The sequence below is a fragment of the Drosophila persimilis genome, unplaced genomic scaffold (assembly GCF_003286085.1).
Source record: "Drosophila persimilis strain 14011-0111.01,24,50 unplaced genomic scaffold, DperRS2 tig00000002-arrow-pilon, whole genome shotgun sequence".
In the NCBI taxonomy this organism is placed as follows: Eukaryota; Metazoa; Arthropoda; class Insecta; order Diptera; family Drosophilidae; genus Drosophila; species Drosophila persimilis.
Window position 1 is genome coordinate 10,359,488 of NW_020825289.1, and position 18,327 is coordinate 10,377,814.

The 18,327-nt window shown below is 44.7% G+C and overlaps 4 protein-coding genes across 6 annotated transcripts; all 4 read left to right on the plus strand.

The window, feature by feature from the left end:
* Nucleotides 1–1,355: 1,355 nt before the first annotated feature.
* Nucleotides 1,356–4,800, plus strand: LOC6589912 (endoplasmic reticulum metallopeptidase 1). Its single transcript, XM_002016485.2, has 10 exons — nucleotides 1,356–1,413; nucleotides 1,481–2,169; nucleotides 2,239–2,323; nucleotides 2,390–2,510; nucleotides 2,588–2,742; nucleotides 2,799–3,182; nucleotides 3,245–3,610; nucleotides 3,667–3,813; nucleotides 3,880–4,368; nucleotides 4,439–4,800. The coding sequence occupies exons 1-10, from the start codon at nucleotides 1,393–1,395 to the stop codon at nucleotides 4,598–4,600; spliced, it is 2,619 nt and encodes an 872-aa protein (XP_002016521.1). The 5' UTR covers nucleotides 1,356–1,392; the 3' UTR covers nucleotides 4,601–4,800.
* A 437-nt stretch (nucleotides 4,801–5,237) lies between these two features.
* On the plus strand, nucleotides 5,238–8,532 carry LOC113565188 (endoplasmic reticulum metallopeptidase 1-like). The gene is made up of 11 exons (XM_026986544.1): nucleotides 5,238–5,258; nucleotides 5,323–6,014; nucleotides 6,082–6,166; nucleotides 6,230–6,350; nucleotides 6,416–6,570; nucleotides 6,639–7,022; nucleotides 7,093–7,388; nucleotides 7,452–7,521; nucleotides 7,592–7,738; nucleotides 7,799–8,299; nucleotides 8,371–8,532. Exons 1-11 carry the CDS (start codon nucleotides 5,238–5,240, stop codon nucleotides 8,530–8,532), a joined length of 2,634 nt encoding a protein of 877 aa, XP_026842345.1.
* A 1,313-nt stretch (nucleotides 8,533–9,845) lies between these two features.
* LOC6589913 (endoplasmic reticulum metallopeptidase 1) lies at nucleotides 9,846–13,102 on the plus strand. Of its 2 annotated transcripts, none has more exons than XM_026986347.1 (11): nucleotides 9,846–9,866; nucleotides 9,936–10,618; nucleotides 10,682–10,766; nucleotides 10,836–10,956; nucleotides 11,028–11,182; nucleotides 11,240–11,623; nucleotides 11,681–11,976; nucleotides 12,035–12,104; nucleotides 12,167–12,313; nucleotides 12,377–12,868; nucleotides 12,941–13,102. In XM_026986347.1, exons 1-11 carry the CDS (start codon nucleotides 9,846–9,848, stop codon nucleotides 13,100–13,102), a joined length of 2,616 nt encoding a protein of 871 aa, XP_026842148.1. The 2 variants fall into 2 exon arrangements, with proteins under 2 accessions (XP_026842148.1, XP_026842149.1); XM_026986348.1 differs by having other exon boundaries at nucleotides 11,687–11,976.
* Nucleotides 13,103–14,575: 1,473 nt separating this feature from the next.
* Nucleotides 14,576–17,950, plus strand: LOC6590584 (endoplasmic reticulum metallopeptidase 1). Of its 2 annotated transcripts, none has more exons than XM_026985993.1 (11): nucleotides 14,576–14,626; nucleotides 14,688–15,379; nucleotides 15,447–15,531; nucleotides 15,608–15,728; nucleotides 15,783–15,937; nucleotides 16,001–16,384; nucleotides 16,442–16,737; nucleotides 16,796–16,865; nucleotides 16,928–17,074; nucleotides 17,137–17,637; nucleotides 17,710–17,950. In XM_026985993.1, exons 1-11 carry the CDS (start codon nucleotides 14,600–14,602, stop codon nucleotides 17,869–17,871), a joined length of 2,640 nt encoding a protein of 879 aa, XP_026841794.1. In that variant the 5' UTR covers nucleotides 14,576–14,599; the 3' UTR covers nucleotides 17,872–17,950. The 2 variants fall into 2 exon arrangements, with proteins under 2 accessions (XP_026841794.1, XP_002016523.2); XM_002016487.2 differs by having other exon boundaries at nucleotides 14,582–14,626; nucleotides 14,691–15,379.
* The last annotated feature ends 377 nt before the right edge of the window (nucleotides 17,951–18,327 follow it).

Below are 18,327 nucleotides of genomic sequence, written 5' to 3' on the forward strand. Positions count from 1 at the left end.
GTTCGTGAAAGGAAAAGTGTTTACTTAAGGCGTACGAAACAGGGCCAATATAAACAACAGGTGGTACGGTGGAAGCAATTAGCCACAAAAATATTATTCCACTAGGACTATCTGCTAAATTGTAGCTAGAGAGCCACTAAGGCACATGCTAAAGGCCCAGTCTATCTTCATTTCGAGACCGGGGATAGCTACGCTCGGAAGACGCTCTCCAAAACCTACGAGATTACACACTACATACTGTAGAGTGTATATGTAGAGTGTCTATGATAGAGAGCACTGCTACAAGAAACAATATAGGCTCTTATAAAAAGCTTAAAATAAACACAGAGAGCCCACGAAATTCCAGATTAAATAGTCGAATAAGCATCGCCCATGATGATGATGATGAGGCTGAGAGAGATCACATCTCAGTTGGATTGTTCATGCCCAACGGAGATGTGGGGAGCCCTGCGTACCCGATTAGATTCTTTCGAGAGCGAGGTGAGGTGACTTTTGGTGATTAGTGATTTAATGGGCCCGTCCACAAGGTACAATTATGATAACACAATTCATATATTCGAATAAGTGTGTGCATCATTTGATTAGCTTAAGTGTCTGATATTAGTGCCATAAATCGGTTATCAAGTTTATAAACTCAATTAGGGAATAAGTATGCATATGTTCAAAGTTTGTTAATGGTGTATCCAATTGATTTTATGCCTCGCCTTTGTGAAGATATTCGCCAAGCCCCAAATGATTTACATACATGTGCAAATACTCGTACATATGTATGTATGTATGTGTGTATATACTCGGAATATAATAGGAAACAATAGATGTTCGGTTGCGGTGGTCTGGTTTAGAGCCATAAAGATCTCCTATCTGTGAAGAAAGGAGCGGAGGTGATTGAGATAAGGCCATTCAATTGATATCAGTAATTATACAATTATACAAGTAATGGTTATAAAAACATAAATTTCTTGCTCATAGAAGAGGGCTGTTTGAGAAGTCCTCTAGGAATGGATGACGGATGGTTATTTTGGTTATTGTTCCGATATATGTAGTTCTCCAGGATATTCTTCTATGGCTATCCGGATTCAAGAATGGAAAGCCTGGATGGGTGGCAAACTATCCTGTTATTTGGAAATTAATTTCGTTTTGCTCCTCATTTAACGCTGGTTTCGTTATAGCCACCCTCGTTGCGATGAGACTAGTATCCAAGAAAACCTAATATAAATACATCCATGAGCACATATCAACGTAGCACATACAATAAATTAATTTGTATCATGGAGTATTCAATTGGGCCCCCTTGGTTTTTGGCGGATATAAAAGGAATTGATGTTGGGTTTAGGCCAACTAGTCCCATTCTGGAGGGTTCAGAGTGCAGAGCTGTAGCTACAGAAAAGGGAAATGGGTGACAAGGACAAGCTTGTAAGGGCCACATGGAAAACTGACATTTTCCGTTTCCACTAAATATCCGGGGATATTTCTATTGCAGATTTCTGACGAACCCGTCGAGGCTGGTTTGCTGTCGCCGAAGAATGCCAGGAAACAGGAGCAGACCTCCAGAGGTCCCTGGTACATGGCCAGTGGCTTCCTTCTGTTTTGGCTGCTCCTCTTCTTTGCCGTAGTGGTGCCACTCTTCTACCGCCTGCCCGCGGCCATGACCATCGAGGATGCCTCCAAGGGTGTGTTTATTGCCGAGCGTGCACAGGGTAACCTGTACGAATTTGACAAAATCGGACCCAAAGTGGTGGGCAGCGATGGAAATGAGAACAAGACCGTACAGTTCCTGCTCAAGGAATTAGCGCTGATTGAGGCAAATGTCCTGGACGAGTACTTTGACATTGAAATTGACCTCCAGATTGTCTCCGGCTCCTACATTCATTGGACTATGGTCAACATGTACCAGGCGGTGCAAAATATCGTCGTTAAGCTGAGCCCCAAGAACTCGACCAGCGACACCTACCTACTGGTCAACTCCCACTTCGACTCAAAGCCCACTAGCCCTTCGGCCGGCGATGCCGGTCAAATGGTTGTCACAATCCTGGAGGTGCTCCGCGTGATGTCCTCTACCAAGCAAACCTTCGAGCATCCAATTGTCTTTCTGCTCAACGGTGCCGAGGAGAATCCCCTACAAGCCTCCCACGGCTTCATCACCCAACACAAATGGGCCTCCAAGTGCACGTAAGCAATGCAACACGACTCCCAAGCTAACAGAGCAATCAATAACACAGACGACTCCCCACGTTACAGGGTACTCATCAATTTGGATGCAGCTGGCAGCGGAGGTCGCGAGATTCTCTTCCAGACTGGACCCAATCATCCCTGGCTTGTAAACGTAAGCAACCCTTAAGCCGCTGCCATCTGATGCAACGATTCTATACCACGATTTTCCATATTGCAGTACTACAAGACGAATGCCAAGCATCCATTCGCGACCACCATGGCTGAGGAAATTTTCCAAACGGGTATCCTGCCCTCAGACACGGACTTCACCATATTTACAAAATATAGTAAACTCGTCGGTAAGAATGACAGCAACAACAGCAACCGAAAAATGTGCAACTAAATGATGACAAATATAATCGATTCCTTGCTCTAGGTCTGGATATAGCCCAGTGCATCAACGGCTACACGTATCACACCAAGTACGATCGCTTCGATGTCATTCCACGCACTTCTATTCAGAACACGGGTGAGAACGTTCTCAGCTTGGTCCGCGGCCTCTCTAATGCCACAGAGTTGCATGATCCGGAGGTAAGTTGATCCAGCCCAACCGAGAAAATTCTCCTCATAATTTGAACTTATATCAGGCATACGCCTCGGGACACGCCGTCTTCTTCGACGTCCTGGGACTGTACTTCATCAGCTACTCGCAGAGCACTGGTGTGATCCTCAACTATGCCGTGGCTGGAGCTACCATTGTCCTGATCTTTGTGTCAGTGTGGCGCACAGCGAGTGTCTCCAATGTCTCCACAGGCCACATTGTTGGCTTGTTCATCCTGATTTTGGTGGTACAGATCATTGGCTTTGTGCTCGGCCTGGGAATGCCCGTTGTGGTCGCCTATTTGTTCGACATGTACGGCCTCTCTCTCACCTACTTCGCCACTCCGGCGTTGATGATCGGCATATATGTGTTCCCCAGTCTCCTCGGACTTAGTTTGCCCTCGTTCATCTACTTGAAGCTGCAACGGAGTGTAAGTAGATTGGATACCATTCATATATGCTTGGGACTAAATACATGTAACTTTTGTTGCAGGAGAAGATTTCCTTTGCCCATCAATTGCAAATGGTGCTGCATGGACACGCGATTGTCCTGGCCACTCTCGGCATTGGAATAACTTACTACGGCCTGCGATCCGCCTACGTGATAACATGGACGCTCATCTTTTACGTGGTTCCCCTGACCATCAACCTGCTGACGACTCTGCACGATCGCGGCTTCTCCTGGACGGGCGTCGTGAAGATTGTCCAGATCGTTCCCTTCCTGTACAACAGCTATCTGTTTTACACCTTCCTGGTTATCCTCAGTGCAATGATGGGCCGATTCGGCAGGTCGACAAACCCCGATCTGATTATCTCTGCTCTGAATGCCTTGGGAACTATTCTTGCTATGGGCTTTTTGGTAATGACTCTTTTTATGAGCTTTCTACAGTTATCTAACGATGCAGTATCATTTAGATTCCCCTTATCAACGTCTTTCGCCGACCAAGTATGATCCTCTTCGCCCTGCTGGCCGTAAGTGCCCTGAGCATCTACACAGCCAGCTCCACCCAACTCGGATTCCCCTATCGCCCCAAGACCAATGTAGAGAGAGTGCCATACCTGGTGAGTACTTACTGGACAGTGGTATCTCTTGGACATTCCATTATAGCTAACTAACTCCATTTCCAGCAAGTGCGACGAACCTTCTACGAGTACGATGGGTCCGTCAGCAAGGAAGACTCCGGCTACCTGTTCAACTTCCAGGATCGCCGGGGACCTGCACCCCTGAAGGGTACCAAGGCGAACCTAACTGGCTTGGTTGGCATCGAGGCGGATTGCGCCAAGTACATGATGTGTGGCTATCCCCTCTACGATCACCGTTGGGTGAAGAACCGTCTAAAGGGAATGTGGCTGCCGCGCGAAACACCCGTCGAAACCCCATCGGTGCCCACTTTCGAGCTTCTGAACAAGACCGTGCTGGAGGACGGAAAGACGGTGCGGTTCGAGTTCAGGGCGGAGGTTACCGATCACACCAGTGTGTTCATCCAGCCCTACGAAGACGTGGCCGTAACCAACTGGTCCTTCCCGATCGATTACATTGGACAGCAGACGACTTATCACATCTACTTCGCGCATGGCAAGGATAATACGGCACTTTCATTCTTCATTGAACTTTATGTAAGTGTTCGGCGGATGGTGTACAGTTTGGAGTCCATTTTAATTTCTGCATTCTCATCCATTACCACAGAAACCCGATGGCGACTTCGACGTGCCCGTTTGCCAGGTGGGAGTGTCTCATCATTTCATTGGCGACGAAGGCGATGAGCTCAGCCAGAAGTTTGCGAAATCCTTCCCGTCTTATGCGGCGCTGGTCCAATGGCCCACCTCCTACCGGCAATTCACTTACTGAGTGTTTTCCTTCTGCCTGTATTATTGTAAGACCCCTCTACAGTGGAGCGCAGACAGTCCATGAAAGCAATCGTCCAGCCCGAACTTCAGCTTTAGATCCGACAACGCACCTTGCCTTGTCGTAGTCCACTTGAAACACCAATTATTCTTGTCACAAAATAAAAATATGATGAACACACGCCCGTGCAATCAAGCTCTAAATCAATCGTGATAAAAATCTGCGCCATAAACGTTTTATTACAGATTTAACCAATTATACGATTGTATAGGAGGAATTACAGTCAATACTGGATTTTTCTAAGTGAAAATTTCGCATCTGGGATCTCATCTGAGCAGCCCAGCCTCAGATTTTGTTTTGCGAGCTGAAATAATTTGTTATACTTTATTAAGAAGATTTGATCTCCGGTTACCAATTGGTGAAATATTCCAAGACAAGGTTTGGCATAATAAATTTGATTATCAAGCGGCGATTAGGATAAGTTGTCTCGAGTACGTGCTCCAGTAATTGAAAGGCGGCAGATTAGTACTTGGTGAACTTGACGCCCACGCCGCATATATAAGAGTATCTCGACCTTTTCTTTAGGCAAGCAGTTTTATTCCCGACAGCGGCCAGTGTGTTTCTGCAAAATACTAAAGTGATGGGAGACAAGGACAAGCTCGTAAGGAAACCCCTTTCGTTTCCCCTATTATATTTATGAATATGCAAAATTCACAAATTGGCAGATCTCTGACGAGGAATCCGTTCAGGACAAGGCGGCGATTGCCGAAAAGGTAGCCACACTGGCAGTGAAGGCGAATCGCCACTGGTACTTTGAAGCGGGATTCCTCCTCTTCTGGGCCACGCTCTTCCTGACCATCGTGGTGCCGCTCTTCTATCGCCTGCCCACACCTCTGACGGTTCACGATACCAACCAGGACGTATTCATTGCGGAGCGGGCCCACAAGACATTAGCCGGTCTGGCCAACATTGGCACGAAAGTGGTCGGCAGTCAAGGAAATGAGGTCTATACGGTGCAGTTCCTGCTAGCTGAACTGGAGCTGATCAAGCAGCAAGTCCTGCTGGAATACTACGACATTGAGATCGATGTTCAAATTGCCTCGGGCTCCTACATTCATTGGACCATGATCAACATGTACCAGGGAGTGCAGAATATCGTCATCAAGCTTAGCCCCAAGGGTTCCACCAGCGAAACCTACCTTTTGGTCAACAGCCACTTTGACTCGAAGCCCACTAGTCCGTCGGTGGGCGATGCTGGACACATGGTCACCACTATGTTGGAGGTGCTGCGGGTGATCTCCACAAGCAAGCAATCATTCCAACATCCGATTGTATTTCTCCTAAACGGAGCCGAGGAGAATCCCCTACAAGCCTCTCATGCCTTTATCACCCAACACAAATGGGCTCCATTCTGCAAGTAAGCAATCCATCCCTTGATCCCAGCGATTACTAAAGAGTTAAGATTGCATATTGTATAATTACAGGGCCGTCATCAACCTCGATGCCGCTGGATCTGGTGGTCGCGAGATTCTCTTCCAGAGTGGCCCCTACAATCCCTGGCTTTTAAAGGTAACTGTTCCGTCAAAACATTTCCCCAAAGGGCACTAAATGTACGTACCAAATTTTGTACAGTACTACAAAGAGAGCGCCAAGCATCCGTTTGGAACCACCATGGGCGAGGAAATCTTCCAAACGGGTCTCCTGCCCTCAGACACAGATTTCGGCATTTTCAACACCTATGGAAACCTCGTGGGTAAGTCCAAAGGAACATCTGCACGTGGTATTTGGTTTTCAGATATGTTTTGCTTCCCAAAAAAGGGTTCGACCTTGCCCAGTGCATCAATGGCTTCGTATACCACACCAAGTACGATGAATTGGACGTGATCCCTCAGGGTGCCCTTCAGAATACGGGCGATAATATCCTCAATCTGGTGAGGGCCTTGTCAAACGCACCAGAGCTCTACGATACTGAGGTGGGTCCCACTGCAGCACAGTATAGAAAGGTGTCTGAACGGATCTAATAATCTATCAATTTTTGTAGGCCTTCACTTCAGGACACGCCATCTTCTTTGACTTTCTGGGCCTGTTCTTCATCAGCTATTCGTCCAGCAATGGCGAGTATCTGAACTATGGAGTGGCTGGTGCCGCCATTATCTTGATATTTGTATCCTTGTGGCGCATAGCGGCAGTCTCGAATGTTTCGCAGGAGGATGTAAGGCAGTGGGCTATCCTGGTGCTGGTGATTCAAGTCATCGCCTTCGTTCTTGGCCTGGCACTTCCCATTGTTGTGGCGTACGCTCTTGATCTCTACGGAAAGTCGCTAAGCTACTATAGCAGTCCCCTGCTGGTTGTCGGTCTGTTCGTGTGCCCAAGTCTCGTGGGACTGAGCTTGCCCTCCACCATCTACTACACACTGTACCGCAATGTAAGTGTCCACTGGCACCCATTAGCTGCCACTTACCAAGTCTTCACTCTATTTATACGTTCTATCGTAGAGCAAGGTCTCCTTTGCCCACTACATCCAGCTGGCGCTGCACGGACACGCTGTTGTCCTGGCCGTTCTCGGGGTCGCATTAACATACTATGGCTTGCGATCCGCCTACGTTATAACATGGACGCTCATCTTTTACGTGATTCCCTTGGCCATCAACTTACTGACGACTCTCCACGATCGCGGCTACGCCTGGACAACCATCCTTAAGCTATTCCAGATCTTCCCGTTCCTGTACAACAGCTACCTCTTCTACACATTCGTGGTTGTGCTCACTCCCATGATGGGACGCTATGGAATGTAAGCAATGCGAAGCCACTAGCTGCACTGACTTCCTAACCAACCTGTCTCATCCCATTTTAGGGCAACCAACCCGGACTTGATTGTCTCTGCCTTGACTGCACTGGGCACCATTTTGTCAATGGGCTTTTTGGTATGTTGCCCTGTCCCGATACAGTACTGATCGGTGATCACCTTCTATAACTGCATCATTACGTCTACAGATTTTGCTTGTGAACATGTTCCGCAGACCGAGCATAGTTTTTGTCATTCTGCTGGCCGTAAGTGCCCTATCTATATTCGCTGCCACCTCCACCGATATCGGGTTTCCCTATCGTCCCAAGACCAACGTGGAGCGGATCAACTACTTGGTTCGTTCACTATCTTACTAATCTACGGCAATATTTGACACATTTAAAATTCGATTACAGCAAGTGAGGCGAGTGTTTTACGAGTACGACGGAACAGTCAGCTGGGAAGACTCCGGCTACGCGTTCAATTTCCAGGACCGACGTGGGCCAACTCCCTTGGAGGAAAGCGGCATGCCCCTAGAGGGCTTGGTCAGCCTCGAATCGGACTGCACCGAGCGCATGATGTGCGGGGTTCCGCTGTATGATCAACATTGGGTAAAGAGTCGCCTAAATACAATGTGGCTACCGCGTGAGCAGCCCATTGAGACACCAGCGATGCCTACCCTCAAACTTTTGAGCAAGACTGTGCAAGCCGACGGTATAACCGTACGGTTCGTGTTTGAGGTAACGGGTCCGGATCACACGAGTCTCTTCATTCAGCCCTTCGAAGATGTGACCATAAGCAACTGGTCCTTCCTGCAAAGCTACCTGCAGACCACCTCTACGTATCCCCCACCGTTTCATATTTACTTTTCATATGGAATTGATAGTTCCCCGTTGAACTTTTTCATTGATATTATGGTAGGAAAATGACTAATTCCAAACTGTTTAGAACTGGAGTTTACTATATTACTCATTTGTATTTCACACAGAAACCCAATGGCGACTTCGACGTTCAACTGTTCGAGCTGGGTTTGTCGGGACACTTTATAGGAAGTGTTGGAGATGCTGAGAGCGTGAAATTCGCTGAATCATTCTCAGCGTATTCGGCCATTGTCCAGTGGCCAGCTTCCTATCAGAGATATATCTTTTAAAATAATTGCTTCAACTGGTAAAGCTGAAAAATATATAAAATTATACATGCAAATACGATTCTTTGTGTATCATGAGTGATACGGATACGATACGGATGCGGATAACGGATAGGTTTCATATAAATACATACCAAGGGCTATTTTTTTAAATCTTGTGCTACGGAAGAGGGTAAATTGTCATGGAAAGACGCTTCGCTATAGCACAGTCCGTCTGTTTTTAAGGTCAACTAGTTGCAAAGTTTTTTATAATTCACATTGATTTATGAAGGGGCAGATCATTCGTAGTTATCGGAATGATCGAGTCATTAAATTAATGGTTCCGCGCAGAATGGGACCACAAAACTTTAGCAGTTGTGTTTATGATTGGTTTTTCTGTAGGATTTGTTTTATAGAGTATTATAAAGTACTGCATTGAATTCAATTTCCAATCGTATTTAGATTGTTGTTTAGTTTGCAATGAAAAAATTAATTTTAAATGCCACAAATGTTTATTTATACAAAAAAAAAAAAAAAAAAAGTAAACAAAAATGTGTATTTGGAAATACAAGAATCGAATAGCCTGTCAAAGTAAGTTTAACGAAAACCATCCATGAAACTTTGACATCGAGAGAGGAGAGGGAGAGGCACTCACGCAGAAAGTATAGTCTTTGAGATTTGGGCCTACAATTCATATGAGTATGCCATAAGTGCCTATGAATAGAGAGATCTGCTTTAAGAGAGCCAACAGGGAAATTTTTTGGAAGAACATGAAATTTTCATTTAACATGAAAACCTCGCATTTCAGTTGGATTTGTGGCGGGGACTGCGTTTGCGATTGGATGTCATCCAAAGAAAGGTGTGCGATGTTGCCTAGGAGTACGTTAGGCAATAACCAAATTTATTTATAATGCTTTTGGGTTTGATTATGTTGATTTATCAAGATAGTGTCGAGTTATCAACAGAAGTGTGTCTCATATTAATTTTCCCAGTAATAAACCCCATAAAAAGTCTGCGATAATTGAACATTCATGCATTCATAGATTACAGGGATTCTGAATTGGCAACAGTTGTTGGGTTGCGGTGGGTCTGAAACTATAAAGATCGTGTTTATCAAAAGAAAGAAATCGGAGCATTAAATTTGTATAATCATATACACGTTTTAGTTATTACCGAATGGGGGGAAAAACGAGAAGAATAATAATGCGATAAATGTACAAAAAATGGAGTTTTTAATGACTGTAAAGCATATTGAATGATATGTCGCTTTTCGAGGAAGTATTTAAAAGCCGCTGGCATTTTTCGTTCAGTCTCGCCCGGGAAAAAAGAAGACCAACATGGGCGACAAGGAACAACTTGTAAAGACCATTTCCCAAGAACAACATTAATCCCTTTCCTTAACCACATTTCCATTGTATTTCCTTCAGATATTGGACGAACGCGTCGAGTCGGCGTCTCCTAAAAATGTTAAAAAACAGGAGAAAGATTCCAAAATTCCCTGGTACATGGCCAGCGGCTTCCTTCTGATCTGGCTGCTCCTCTTCTTTGCCGTAGTGATGCCACTCTTCTACCGCCTGCCCGCGGACCTCACCATCGAGGATATCTCAAAGGGAGGATTCATTGCCGAACGCGCACAGGCTAACCTTTACGACTTTGCCAATATCGGCACGAAAGTGGTAGGAAGCGATGGAAATGAGAACAAGACTGTCAAGTTTCTGTTGAAGGAGTTGGCGCTGATTGAAGACCAACTCCTGGACGACTACTTCGACATAGAAATTGACGTGCAGATTGCTTCTGGCTCCTACATCAAGTGGGAATTGGTCAACATGTATCAGGCGGTGCAGAATATTGTCGTTAAGCTGACCCCCAAGAACTGCACCAGTGAAAACTACCTCCTGGTCAACAGTCACTTCGATTCACAGCCGACAAGTCCCTCTGCTGGCGACGCAGGCCACATGGTTGTCACGATCCTTGAGGTCCTTCGAGTGATCGCCACCACGAAGCAAACGTTCGAGCATCCAATCATTTTTCTTATTAACGGCTCCGAGGAGAACTCTTTGCAGGCCTCGCATGGCTTCATCTCCCAGCACAAATGGGCTCCATTCTGCAAGTAAGCTACGGGATAACTACATTTTGGTGTGACATAATCCAACGATATATCTAATGTTTGCAGGGTTGTCATCAACCTGGATGCAGCTGGCAGTGGAGGACGCGAGATTCTTTTCCAGACTGGACCCAATAACCCCTGGCTCGTAGACGTAAATAATCTGGGGAAGCCCTTCCATGCCTAAGATTCTTATTTCTGTCTACTTTTTGTTCTATTTCAGTACTACAAGCAGAACGCCAAGCATCCGTTCTCCACCACCATGGCTGAGGAAATCTTTCAAACTGGGCTCATCCCATCGGACACCGATTTCGGAATTTTCCGCACATATGGAAACCTTATTGGTACGCACCTATGAAAAACAGTTGTGACAACCTATCTACGAGAGACATAACATATCCTTTTCCCTCCTCAGGATTGGACATAGGACAGTGCTTCAATGGTTACGTCTATCACACCCGGTACGATCGCGTCGACGTTATCCCCAGGGCTTCTCTTCAGAATACAGGCGACAATGTTCTCGCCCTTGTGCGAGCTTTTTCCAATGCCACAGAGCTCCACGATACCACGGTAAGACAACTGAATTAACAAAGCCTTCACAAATTATAAGAACATTTGTCGTAACAGGCAAACCCTTCAGGGAACACAATCTTCTTCGACGTCCTGGGACTGTACTTCATCAGCTACTCGGAGAGCAATGGCATCATCTTCAACTATGCCGTGGCTGGAACTACCATTGTTCTGATCTTTGTGTCCTTATTGCGCACCGCAAGCTCGTCCAATGTCTCCGCCGGACACGTCGTCGGCTGGTTCATTCTGATTATCGTACTCCAGGTCATTGCTTTACTGCTTGGCCTGGGTCTGCCCGTTGTGGTCGCGTATTTGTTCGACATGTACGGCCTCTCCCTCACCTACTACAGCACTCCAGCGCTCCTGATCGGCCTTTATGTGTGCCCGACTCTCATCGGTTTCAGTTTACCCTCTTTCGTCTTCTTGAAGCTGCAACGGGATGTGAGTAGCAACCAAATCCGATTCTATACCATATACTATATCCATCCATCTGTTTAGGAAAAGATTTCCTTTGCGAAGCAACTGCAGCTGGTGTTGCATGGACACGCCACTATCCTGGCCATCCTCGGCATTGGACTCACGCTCTATGGACTGCGTACCACCTACGTCGTCACGTGGACCCTTCTCTTCTACGTGATTCCCTTGGCCATCAACCTTCTCACGACTCTGCACGATCGCGGCTTTGCCTGGACGGCCGTCCTTAAAGTCGTCCAAGTCATCCCGTTCCTGTACAACAGCTATCTCTTCTACACATTCATTGTGGTGCTAACCCCCATGATGGGTCGCTTTGGCCTGTAAGTAGTGTCTGACGGTTTTGTGGGATGATTTCTCGTTCAATCCCTCTCTTTTTAGATCTACCAATCCAGACTTGATTGTTTCTGCCTTGACTGCATTGGGAACTATTTTCTCCTTGGGCTTTTTGGTACGTTATTCTGCTGCTGTACGCCACAGTCAGTATGTAAAACCATTTAAATATTTCCTCAGGTCCTGCTTGTGCATATGTCACGGCGCTCCAGTCTTATTTTCCTCGGCTTGCTGGCTGTGACTGCCTTAACTGTATACATTGCATCTTCCACCCAAATCGGATTCCCCTACCGTCCCAAGACCAATGTGCAGCGAGTCCCATATTTGGTAAGTATTTTAAAAAATTGGGTTTATTCCTTTAATTATGTCACTCTTTAATCGTGGTTGCAGCAAGTGCGCCGAGTGTTCTACGAGTACGATGGAACAGTCAGCAAGGACGAGTCCGGATATCTATTCAATTTCCAGGATCGTCGTGGGGCTGCTCCCCTGAAGGGAACCAAGGTAAACCTTACTGGCTTGGTCAGCATGGCATCGGACTGTGAGAAGCACATGCTGTGTGGCGTGCCTCTGTACGATCACCGCTGGGTGGAAAGTCGCGAAAATGGGATGTGGCTGCCGCGGGAGCAGCCCGTCGAGACACCGTCGGTGCCGGTTTTGGAGATGCTAAGCAAAACGGTGCTGCCCAATAACAAAACCGTACGGTTCGAGTTTAATTTGACGTGTCCGGATCACACGAGTCTGTTCATTCAGCCGTACGAAGACGTGACCGTTAGCAACTGGTCGTTCCTGCTCAGCTATACGGTACAGTACACCCCTCCGTACCATATATACTTCTCATATGGAATAGATAATGCACCATTGAACTTCTTCATGGAGCTTACGGTAAGGAATTCATCGGTTATGAACTTTTAATAAAAACTCTCTAAACTTGCGTCCTTCCTACTCATCCCACAGAAATCCGATGGGGATTTCGATGTACCTCTGTTCCAGCTGGGAATATCGGCTCAGTATATGCATACCGAAGGCGATGATCTGAGTAGGAAATTCGCTGCATCATTCCCTTCATATGCGGCGATTGTTCAGTGGCCAGCTATATATCAGAGATATATATATTAATCTGTATTTTATTTATACGAGTATAAATATTTTGAATATATTAAATCTGAGATTTATATGCAAGTATATTGAGCTAGTTTATTTCTAATATATATCGACTTGAAAGGCAATTGGCATTCTTTACTTGGTACAAACGTATTGGGAAAGAATTTCCATCTTTCCATATGTATAATCCCCTATGTGAAGACTGAAAATATTGATTATATGCTTCTATATACATATATAAATATATGTTTCTTTCTTATGAATGGCCTCTCCACAAGATAATACGCAGGATTTCGCGAAGGGGGGATTAAAATAGGTTTCAAAATAGGTATTCATCTTATTGGAGAATAATTTTAAAACCAATAAAACCATTTTAATTACCAAAGTTCGCTTTCTCATAATTAGGCGACAAAAATAAATAACATGTCCTTCAAAATCAAGTCCAACACACTTCAGATGCAACTCAAGATCCATATAATAGAATAATCAATATTTAATTTTTTCGGCTATAGTTTCTGCATTCAAAGCATGCAAGTCTATAAAGACAACAAACTCTTCAATTATTTTCATTGGGCCTTGGTAAAACAAGGGATTAATTGAAGGATGAAACTTTAAGGAAATTTAAAAAAATGTAAGTAAACATACCCCTCTGGGTACGCCCTTGCCTCTCTAAGCAATAAATGTTCTGGCATTATCATATTCAAAAACTTATCGGAAGATACGAAAAATAAAAAGTACCATGAACATAATATTTTATCTATTTAATCAGTGACCGATAATATGTACATATGTATAGTCTTGGCGACATATGTATGTATATATGTATGCAATAAAAATGTAGGAGTTCGATGCAATTAGCAATTTTTGCGCTAGGGACAAGTGTATAGATTGCTGTTTATATGGGATCCATAAGGAGCTCTTATCTGCGAAAGCGAAAGAAGAAAAAGACGGGAAGTAATCAAAACTGCTTCAGATAAAACACATTCAACTTTGATCAGCTAATACTCATGCTTTGCTTTTCAGATCCGAAATTTCCATGAGTAGTTTGTATAGTTATGAACCAAAATAGTCCCAATCAAAATATAAGCTTATTCAAAGAGTTTGAGGCTAAAGGACAATGAACATACATTCATTAATTTGTTCTTAAATATAGTTTTTATTTACTTATTTCGTTAAATATTACACTGGCCGCAGTTTCATATAAGATTAAATATTAATGAATATATTTTAAATATAGTTATTCTTGTATACCGCACCACTTTAGATAAAGTATATTATGGGATTGCTTTTAGTTCTTTAGCCACCCTCGCATAAATTGTCTTATAATCATATAAAACTGGTAAAAAACTCTGAATTTTAACTATCATTTGAACGATAAATGCGAATAAATCACCCCTTATAAACGGCCATTAAATCATATCATAATCGCATTTCGCTTTGGATATATAAGCACCTAACTCTATTATTTACCTTCAGTCGCGTTCTCGAGGAGTTGAGCTGGAGCCACCGAAAATGAAAATGGGTGACACGGAAAAAACTGTAAAGAGGATTCTCGGATTGTAACCCCTTCACTAAATATTAATATGCCTTGTTTCTGTAGCAGGTTTCATATGAGCGTATCGAAGATGGAGGAGAACCGCAGGAATATAGGAAAAAAGTGGAGCAAGACTCCACAGGTCCATGGTACTTTGCCAGTAATTTTCTTCTGTTCTGGGCTCTCCTCTTCTTTGCCATTGTGGTGCCCCTCTTCTACCGGCTGCCTGCCGCTATGAACATTGAGGATGCCTCGAAGGGAGGATTTATTGCTGAACGCGCTTACGACAACCTGTACGAATTTGACAAAATCGGATCCAAGGTGGTAGGGAGCGATGCAAATGAGAACAAAACCGTTCAGTTCCTGCTCAAAGAACTAGCGCTGATCCAGGAGAATGTCCTTGATGACTACTTTGACATGGAAATTGACGTGCAAATTACTTCCGGCTCATATCTAAAATCGGAATCCATCTACATGTATCGAGCGGTGCAGAATATTATTATAAAACTCAGTCCCAAGAACACCACCAGCGAGACCTACCTCCTGGTCAACAGTCACTTCGATTCAAAGCCGACCAGTCCCGCTGCTGGCGATGCGGGTCACATGGCTGTTACTATTCTTGAGGTCCTTCGAGTGATGTCCTCCACTAAACAGACGTTTGAACACCCAATTGTGTTTCTAATCAACGGAGCTGAGGAGAAATCACTGCTTGCTTCCCATGGCTTTATTTCCCAACACAAATGGGCTCCATTCTGCAAGTAAGTAATTTAATAACTACCTTTTAGTGTCACATTATAATCCAACGACTAACCTATTATTTTGCAGGGTTGTTATCAACCTGGATGCAGCCGGCAGTGGAGGACGCGAGATTCTTTTCCAGACTGGACCCGATAACCCCTGGCTCGTGGACGTAAGCGATCTGTTTTGGGCAAGCCTTTCCATGGACACGAATCCAAGCTCTGAATATTTTTTCTGTTCTATTTCAGTACTACAAGAAGAACGCCAAGCATCCATTTGCCACCACCATGGCTGAGGAAATCTTTCAAACAGGGCTCTTACCGTCGGACACGGACTTCCGCATCTTCACTAAATATTCGAACCTCATAGGTATACATAAATAGAAACAATTGAATAGCCCTAGCTCACATACGTCTTTGTTAGGCTTGGACCTGGGCCAGTGCATTAATGGTTACGTGTATCACACAAGGTACGACCGCATTGACGTCATTCCCCGAACCTCCCTTCAGAACACTGGGGACAATATACTTGGTCTTGTCCGAGGTCTGTCCAATGCTACAGAACTACGCAATCCAAAGGTATCTTTTATCTTTATATGATATCATAATGATTAATAAAGCCATAATTCTATCTTCGCACAGGAATACGCAGCGGGACATGCCGTCTTCTTTGATGTATTAGGATTGTACTTCGTCCATTACTCGGAGAGCACTGGTGTAATCCTCAACTATTTCGTGGCTGGGGCTACCATTGTCCTGATCTTTGTGTCCTTGTTGCGCACCGCAAGCTCGTCCAATGTCTCCGCCGGACACGTCGTCGGCTGGTTCATTCTGATTATCGTACTCCAGGTCATTGCTTTACTGCTTGGCCTGAGTCTGCCCGTTGTGGTCGCGTATTTGCTCGACATGTACGGCCTCTCCCTCACCTACTACAGCACTCCAGCGCTCCTGATCGGCCTTTATGTGTGCCCGACTCTCATCGGTTTCAGTTTACCCTCTTTCGTCTACTTGAAGCTGCAACGGGATGTGAGTAGCAACCAAATCCGATTCTATACCATATACTATATCCATCCATCTGTTTAGGAAAAGATTTCCTTTGCGAAGCAACTGCAGCTGGTGTTGCATGGACACGCCACTATCCTGGCCATCCTCGGCATTGGACTCACGCTCTATGGACTGCGTACCACCTACGTCGTCACGTGGACCCTTCTCTTCTACGTGATTCCCTTGGCCATCAACCTTCTCACGACTCTGCACGATCGCGGCTTTGCCTGGACGGCCGTCCTTAAAGTCGTCCAAGTCATCCCGTTCCTGTACAACAGCTATCTCTTCTACACATTCATTGTGGTGCTAACCCCCATGATGGGTCGCTTTGGCCTGTAAGTAATGTCTGACGGTTTTGTGGGATAATTTCTCCTTCAACCCCTCACTTTTTAGATCTACCAATCCAGACTTGATTGTTTCTGCCTTGACTGCATTAGGAACTATATTCTCCTTGGGCTTTTTGGTACGTTATTCTGCTGCTGTACGCCACAGTCAGTATGTAAAACCGTTTAAATTTCTCCTCAGGTTCTGCTTGTGCATATGTCACGGCGCTCCAGTCTCATTTTCCTCGGCTTGCTGGCTGTGACTGCCTTAACTGTATACATTGCATCTTCCACCCAAATCGGATTCCCCTACCGTCCCAAGACCAATGTGCAGCGAGTCCACTACTTGGTTAGTCTTTCATCCCATATCTGAATTAATCTGAAACTAACCCCGTTGTTTGCTGGTTGCAGCAAGTGCACCGAGTGTTCTACGAGTACGATGGAACAGTCAGCAAGGATGAGTCTGGATATGTGTTCGACTTCCAGGATCGTCGTGGAGCTGCTCCCTTGAAGGGAACCAAGGTGAACCTTACTGGTTTGGTCAGCATGAAGTCGGACTGCGAAAAGTACATGATGTGTGGAGTTCCCCACAACTACAAAAGCAGTCAAAGCAGCCGTGTTAATGGGATGTGGCTTCCCCGTGATCAGCCCGTAGAGACGCCATCGGTGCCTGTTTTAGAGCTGCTAAGCAAGACTGTGCTGGAAAATAACAAAACCGTACGGTTCGAGTTTAATTTGACGTGTCCCGACCAGACCAGTCTGTTTATCCAGCCGTACGAAGACGTGACCATCAGCAATTGGTCGTTCCTGCTCAGTCACTTGGAAGAAAATACATCTAGTGGCAGTCCGTTCTACATTATCATCTCGAACGGAATAGAGAGCTCTCCACTAAACTTATTCATGGAAATTACGGTAGGATATTTGGATCATTTGTTTTATTGAATCTAACGGTTTTCAATTTTACGTGCATTCAATTTTGAACAGAAACCCAATGGCGACTTCAACGTACCCCTCTTCCAGTTTGGCGTATCGGCGCTTTATATACACAGTAAAGGGGACGCAATGAGTGTGAAGTTCGCGGATTCCTTTCCATCATTTGCGGTTGCCATCCAGTGGCCAGCAGTCTATCAAAGATACATTTTCTAAGATGTCAGAAATATACCGTTTGACTCATAGAACTGTATGTTCTATGTTTTATTAAATTTGAATGCTTTCAACGTTTGAATTTAAGAATTTAAATAATTTGGTACTTTGCAACTGTACAGAAATGTAGTTGTCACGGAGGCACCTGGCGACGAAATCTGTCAAAACGGCGTGTCTACATGACTTTTACATGGGTTTTACAGGGGTTCATTGCGACTGATTTTTTGTTGAACTATTTTGTTTAAACCTTGTTTTAGTCAAAATACAATAAAAGCAAGTAATAAAAATAAGCCAGTTAAGTAGAAAATTGATTCATCAATGGGCTAAAATTATGTGGGCACGGCTAAATGTTCTATATAGCTAGTAATATTCAACGGAAGAAAGAAAACGAGGAATATGTAAAATATAACTTGAATTCGTCAGTATATTTACGGTATATTTTTCAAATGAGACCATATA